Genomic DNA, 6884 nt, shown 5'->3' with positions numbered 1-6884 from the left:
GAAATCAAAAGACAAAAATAAACAAAACACATGAAAAGCTCAAATTTTGGCAAATTCTGGCCGAACCAGTCGCGCCCAGGCGCGACCTGCTAGGGGCGCCCGGGCGCGACTTCTGCAGAAAAATTCTGCAGAATGTTGCCTTCTTCTTTACCTATTTTTGTGGGTTTTGGACTTTTTAGATAGCAAACCAACATACAAGCAATTCAAATGAACAACAAGGACAAAATCAAAGCAGTCTAAACAGAGATGAAACAGAGAAAATTGGAAAAACATCAGAAGATCAATGCATGGGCCAGTGTTGGCCGAACCAGTCGCGCCCAGGCGCAACCTGCTAGGGGCGCCCGGGCGCGAGTTTCTGCAGAGTGCAGAACTCAATGGCATTGGGTTTTTCCAGTTTTTCAATCATCAATCAAGCATTCAAGCGGTTCAATTGTACAATCCTAGTCTAATTCAATCAACAATCAACATATGAAAGCAAAGGATTTTCAAAAGAAGCAAACGAAAGCAAAACCTACTTGATTTGGAGAATTGAATTTGAACTTGAATTTGGGGATCTTGAGAGGGTTGAGAGCTTGACCTTGATTACCCAAAGAAAACAGATTTTTGGAGATGAGATTGAGTGGGTGTGAGAGTTTACAATGGAAGTGATATAGTTGTGTGGGTGGGTTGAGTTGGGAATAGGTTCACTAAGTGAGAGAGAGGCCACAATGGTGAGTGGGAATGTTGTTGATTGGTGGTAGTTTGTGTAGCTTAGATGGAAGGGTATGGTGGTTTTTGGGGTTTTGGAGAGAGTAAGCACGAGAGAGAGGGAGAGAGGGCTGGAAATTAGGGTTTGAAAATGAGGGAAAATCTGACCTGTGCACTTAAAATCAGAACAATTTGGGCCTGCACATGTCGCGCCCGGGCGCCCCTTTTCTCGCGCCCGGGCGCGACCAGCACGCTGATGACTCGCGCCTGGGCGCGCCTGGTCAGGGGGGCTTGGGCGTGAATTCTGCAGAATTTTTCTGCAGACTGCAGAATGGCTCAACTCACAGTACCATTTTCTGATTTTTGCATTCTCTAGCTCTCAAAACACCCCAGAACACCTTATTTTTATCAAATACATTTGCTTAAATCTCCAATAGGGAAAATTCACTTGAAGAATCAATTTGAAGGTGTTCAATTTCATAAATTTTCACATTCTCCAAAACAAGCTAAAACAATTCCATATACAACAGAATCACACAATAAACATCTCAAGCTACACAACACACTAACATACATCCTCACAGACAAATTTTAACAAGTTCTAAAACACAAACAAACAATCAACATCACACACAAATAACAAAATAACACTGAAAGAAGGTTAGAAAGCTGGGTTGCCTCCCAGTAAGCGCTTGTTTAACGTCATTAGCTTGACAGATGAAGCATTTAAGTTTGGTTTTTGATGTTGGTGTGCTTCTTCCTTTCATGACACCAACATGTTCTAAGCAGCTTTCTTATCACCAACTTGACTCTTCTTGAATATGGAGCCTCAATTTCGAGAACTCCATTTGCTTTGATAGACTTGATAACCCAGACCCTGCTCTTAAGCTTAACTGGTTTGCCAGGTTTGGGTTCATCACTTTCCACAATAGAGCCTTGGTGAACTTTTTCATCTTCCTTATCTTCTTCTTCATTCTTCACTTTCGGGGAGAAACAATTAAGACTTTTCTTGACCAACTTGGCAGCTTGCCCTGTTAGATTAGTCACTGATAAAAGTTCATCCGTGGCTTTAAGACTAGCCTGTTTTTCTCGACTTTGTTGCTCAGCTTCGAAGACATTGAACGTTATTTCTCTATCTTGGTCCTTTATTTTCAATATTCCCTCTTCCATATGAATGACAACCTTAGCTGTCTTCATGAACGGTCTTCCAAGAATGAGTGGTATTTCTGCATCTTCCTCCATGTCCATTACTACAAAGTCCACCGGGAATTGGAGCTTATCAACTTTTATTATCACATCTTCAACTACACCAAATGGATATTTGATAGATCTATCCGCCAACTGAAGCATCATTCTTGTTGGCTTGGCTTCAAGACCACCAATCTTTTTCAGCATAGAGAGAGGCATCATGTTGATGCTAGCCCCTAAATCAATAAGAGCCTTCCCTATGTCATGGTCTCCAATGGTGCACGGGATGGTGAAACTCCCCGGATCTTTAAATTTTGGAGGGAGAGTCTTCTGCATGATGGCGCTACAATTTCCCTGCACTTCAATCTTTGTCTCATCTAAGTACCTCTTTTTCTTGTTGAGGAATTGCTTCATGTGCTTTGCATAGGCGGGAATTTGTTGCAGTGCTTCGGTCAAGGGTATTTTGATCTCCAATTGCTTGACGATATCCATGAACCGCCCAAACTGCTTTTCTTTATCCTTTCTTGAGTATATTTGTGGGTAGGGAAGAGGTTTCTCAACTTCTTTTTCTTTTGTTTTTCTTCTCTCATCCTCTTCTTCTTTTTCTTTCTCACTCTTTGTCTCATTTTCATCTTTTCTTTCTTCATGCTCCTCTGAGTTCTTTTTCTCCCCACTCACTAGCAACTTGCCACTTCTTATGGTGATTGCCTTGCACTCCTCCTTTGGGTTGGTTTCAGTATTAGCTCCAAAACTCTTATCAGGTTTTTCTTCTAGCTTCTTGGCCAGTTGGCCAATTTGTATCTCCAAATTCCTTATGGATGCTTCTGTGCTTTTGTGGTTGGAGATGGATACTTGCATGAATTGTTGAAGAGTGTCCTCCAATTTAGAGGTCCTGTCTGATAAAGAGGGGTGTGGTTGGTATTGTTGTTGAGGTGGTCTGTTTGAAGGTCCAGCTTGTCCTTGGCCCATGCTTGGGTGCGGTCTCCATCCTTGATTATATTGATTGTTACGGTTTTGATTACCCATATAGTTCACGTCTTCTTGGGTATTGACCTGCATAGCACAATGACCATTAGCATGTTCTCCACCACACAACTCACACCCTTGATGTTGGGCTTGTGAAACATTCTGGAGTTCTTTTGGCAATTGAGAGAGTTTGTTCATGAGAGCTTCAAGCTGTTGGGTCATTATCTTGTTTTGGGCTAATAGAGCATCCTGAGATTGTAGTTGAAACACGCCTTTTTGCTGAGCCCTTTCATTCTGCAATTCACTGTCATTTGCAGCCATGTTTTCTATTAGCTCATGGGCTTCTTCTGGTGTCTTCCAACGGATATTTCCTCCAGCTGAGGCATCTAACATCAATTTGGTTTGGGATCTCAATCCTCCCAAAAACATGTTGAGAACAGTAGGCTCATCAAACCCATGAGTGGGTGTCTTTCTCAGTAGCCCTTTGAATCTGTCCCAGGCTTGACTCAGAGTCTCATTGACATCCTGCTGAAAAGATGAAATCTCCTGTTTCCCTTTGTTAACCTTGGACTGTGGGAAGAATTTGTTGAGGAATTTTGCCACAACATCCTCCCAAGTAGTGAAACTATTTTCAGGGAAAGAGTTTAGCCACATCTTCGCATTGCCTCCCAAGGAGAATGGAAATAAGCTGAGCCTTATTGCCTCATCTGGCACTTGATGGATCTTTACAGTGTTGCAAATTTCCAAGAAAGTTGCCAAGTGATTATAAGGATTCTCGTGTGATAGACCATTGAATTGATTACTCTGCACCAGATGGATGAGAGCAGGCTTCATTTCCATGTTCACAGCATTTACCCGTGGCCGAGCAATACTATTAAAGTGGAGCGGTCCTGCAAAAGTAGAGTAGTCTTCCAAGGTGCGCCTTGCTTGTCTATCACCATTGCCATTCATATCGTCACCCATATCCCCCATTTCCTGATGAGCTGTGGAAGAGTTTGGTTGCTCAGAGATTACAGGTGCGGGAGAAATGTTTCTCGAAGTTCTGTTTTCTCTCCTTCTTTGGCTATTGTTTCTTCTTGCTGTCTTTTCAACTTCAGGATCCAATAGAAGAGGTTCAAGTGATGGTGTGCTTCTAGTACGAATTTTTCTCTGCATTCACTAAAAGCAACAATACTAGAGCACAAGATTAACTTTAAGATCAATAAAAACAAATTTATTCACAATATAAAGAATATAAGAATAAAGCCTAAGTTGGTTAAGAATTACACAACAGTAAAGTACTAACACCGAGTCCCCGGCAGCGGCGCCAAAAACTTGTTAACTCTTTGGCAAGTGTACCAAATCGTTCAAAGTAATAAAACCGGTAAGACCGGATATCGTTTCCCAAGAGACTCGTGTAATACCTTAAAACCGTATAATAAGTTAACTAACTTAGACTAAGAATACATCATTTTGGTATGATTCAAGTGTAATAAAATTTCAATTCAAATATAAGTGATAAAATGAACGTCTTAGAGGCTAAAAGATTGGAAAATGGTTAATGGATAATGAAACAATATGGATGAGATGTTGGAGAATGATTGTAATTACTACACTATCATGCAAATGCACATCACTACTTCATCAATTAATTGCGTTTGTCAACCTTCCAATTATACTTAGACCCAATTCCTTGGTAGAAAAAGCCTAGACTCACTTCTTTCAATCCCAATTCCTTGGTAACCTAGAAAGTTCATCTGCATTACGATTAAAGGTTTAAGACAACTAAAGCATCAAGCTCCATTCCTAGATACAATCTCCTTTAGGTGTTAATTCCAGTTCAAGACCCACACAATACTTTCCAATATCTAGCAAATCTTAGAATCATGTTATGGTTGATCAAGTCACAACAAGCTTTAAGAGAAGGAAATTAAACACTCACAATCAATTGAAGGAAGCTTAAATTCATTAAACTCAAGTGCATTTTACATGAAAGTTTCGTAACTACATCATTCCCCAACAAAATGAAATTAGTTCTCCATAGTCATGGAGAACTTGAGCTTACAATGGAGAAAAATGGAAGAATGGGGATCCAAGGAGGAAGGATGGAGAGTTTCCACTGCCCAAAACCAGCTCCCTTAGGTCCGAAAATGGTGTTCCAAGCTTCAGCCGCCAAGAAGATACCACCCTCAGTTACAGAATGCTTTAAATAGATCTAGGGTTCCAGGTCAGCAGAGTTCGCGCCCGGGCGCCCTCCTCAGTCGCGCCCAGGCGCGAAGCTCTCGCAGAAGGTCGCGCCCGGGCGCCCTCTTTCTCGCGCCCAGGCGCGGAGCTCGCGCAAATGGTCGCGCCCGGGCGCCCTCTTGGTCGCGCCCAGGCGCGAAGCTTTCGCAGATGGGCGCGCCCGGGCGCCCTCTTGGTCGCGCCCGGGCGCGAGGCTTGCGCAGAAATTGGCATTTTTCCTCCTTCTTCTTGGGCTCTTAGGCGTGAACTTCCTTTCCTGCTCCATCAGATCCTGCTTTTGAATCCTTTTCTTGCTCCCATTCTTGGTAAATACAGTACTTCTCTAAACGCTTGCAATTCGCCTACAAATTTGAGGAATTAATGAAGAAAACTTGTATGTAACGCTTAAGCTAGACTTATTCGCAAACATAGAAGATAATGGAGGATTAAACATGTTTCAAGCTTAAAAAGGGTAGATTTGGTACAAGAATTGGTTCAAAGATAATGGTAAAAATTACCGTTATCAATAACTTATGCCAAATCATTACTTATAGCTCAAAACTTTCAATTTACCAACTTCCAACTTTGTACTCTAACCTATAATGAACTACTCTTGGTTTTAGATCAGATTTTCCCCAAATTAAACTTCAACACCAAAACAACCTTAGGAAACTAGATTATTCAAATAACCTCAATCTCACACATTTGTCCCTTGAAATCTCTATTTTCAACCACAACACACATGTCTTAGACCATTTATACCTCTTAAAGATAACATCCAATTTTAATTATCAAATATCATATACTATCAACCATCACAACAACAACCATTTCATAATCCCACAGTATTGAGGATCCAATATTCAAAATCATCATCTAAACAGAATGAATATTTGAACAATTTTTTTTTTCACATTTATAATTACAGCATATAACTATGTATGAACATACTAAATGTACGTAGCCTTAAGAAAATGCACATTTTATAAAAAAACATTGTCTAAAACAAAACCAATAGTATATAAAATAATTCAACAACAAAAATTTTAATTTAATACTCATCTGCACGCATTCAACTAGAAAAGTCTCACACTCATAACCTGAATCATTTCTCTACTTATTTTGTGCATAAAATTTCTAGCATCTCAAATTGAAATGTACTCACGAAAAATTTAAAATCATAAACCTTCAGAACACTCTTACTTGTCTAAATATTGATAATACTTCTGAAGAGGTTTATGATCTTCACATATTAAAATACAATTTTCATAGTTCTATCTTTTCTCTTACAATGAAATCTTTCTAAATCTATTGTCCCTTCATACGCTCAGATTCCCCCTTTTTAAAACTTTTTACATAAATTTTTCATAAAATTTTTGCATAACCTTCTCATTTTCCCATGCATCTCATCCTCGTTTTTCATTAAATTTTCATGTAACCTTTTCATATTTGCCTACAACCCAACTCCTCCTTGTTCGTCCTCCGATCAACATTTTCCTTATGGCATCATCGTCCTTAGGTCATCATCATCTATGGTCTTTGTCGTTAGTTAGGGTTCATCTACATCGCCAACATTTTGTATTTGTGGAGGTCGTTGTGCTTGTCGTTGCATCCTTGGTTGCGGTGGCCGTTGAGTCCTTTGTTGTGGTCGTCGTTGCATCCTCAATTGCGGTCAATGTATTTCTTTATTTTGAGTATTCCTACAAACTTTTCTTTATTTTAAGTATTCCCTAAAGATTCTACTTGTGGGTTTTCAACGAATCAAAGGGGAAACATCATACAAAGGGTGATATCATCCCTAACCTCTATGTTCACTAAGAAAGCTTCCTATAGGTGTAAGG

General features: G+C 40.1%; 1 protein-coding gene across 1 annotated transcript; it reads right to left on the bottom strand.

The window, feature by feature from the left end:
* Positions 1 to 1413: 1413 nt before the first annotated feature.
* LOC124848045 (uncharacterized) lies at positions 1414 to 3996 on the bottom strand. The gene has a single exon (XM_047325652.2). It carries the CDS (start codon positions 3994 to 3996, stop codon positions 1414 to 1416), a length of 2583 nt encoding a protein of 860 aa, XP_047181608.2.
* Between the last annotated feature and the right edge of the window lie 2888 nt (positions 3997 to 6884).

This window comes from Vigna umbellata, chromosome 10, assembly GCF_029865625.1.
Source record: "Vigna umbellata cultivar VRB3 chromosome 10, Vumbellata_1.0, whole genome shotgun sequence".
NCBI classification, from domain to species: domain Eukaryota; kingdom Viridiplantae; phylum Streptophyta; class Magnoliopsida; order Fabales; family Fabaceae; genus Vigna; species Vigna umbellata.
Note: the sequence above shows the minus strand (reverse complement) of the source record. Positions and strands in the feature narration are given on the sequence as shown.

Coding starts and splice junctions, on each gene's coding strand:
- LOC124848045 (XM_047325652.2), bottom strand. CDS start 3,996: ATGCAGAGAAAAATTCGTACTAGAAGCACACCATCACTTGAACCTCTT.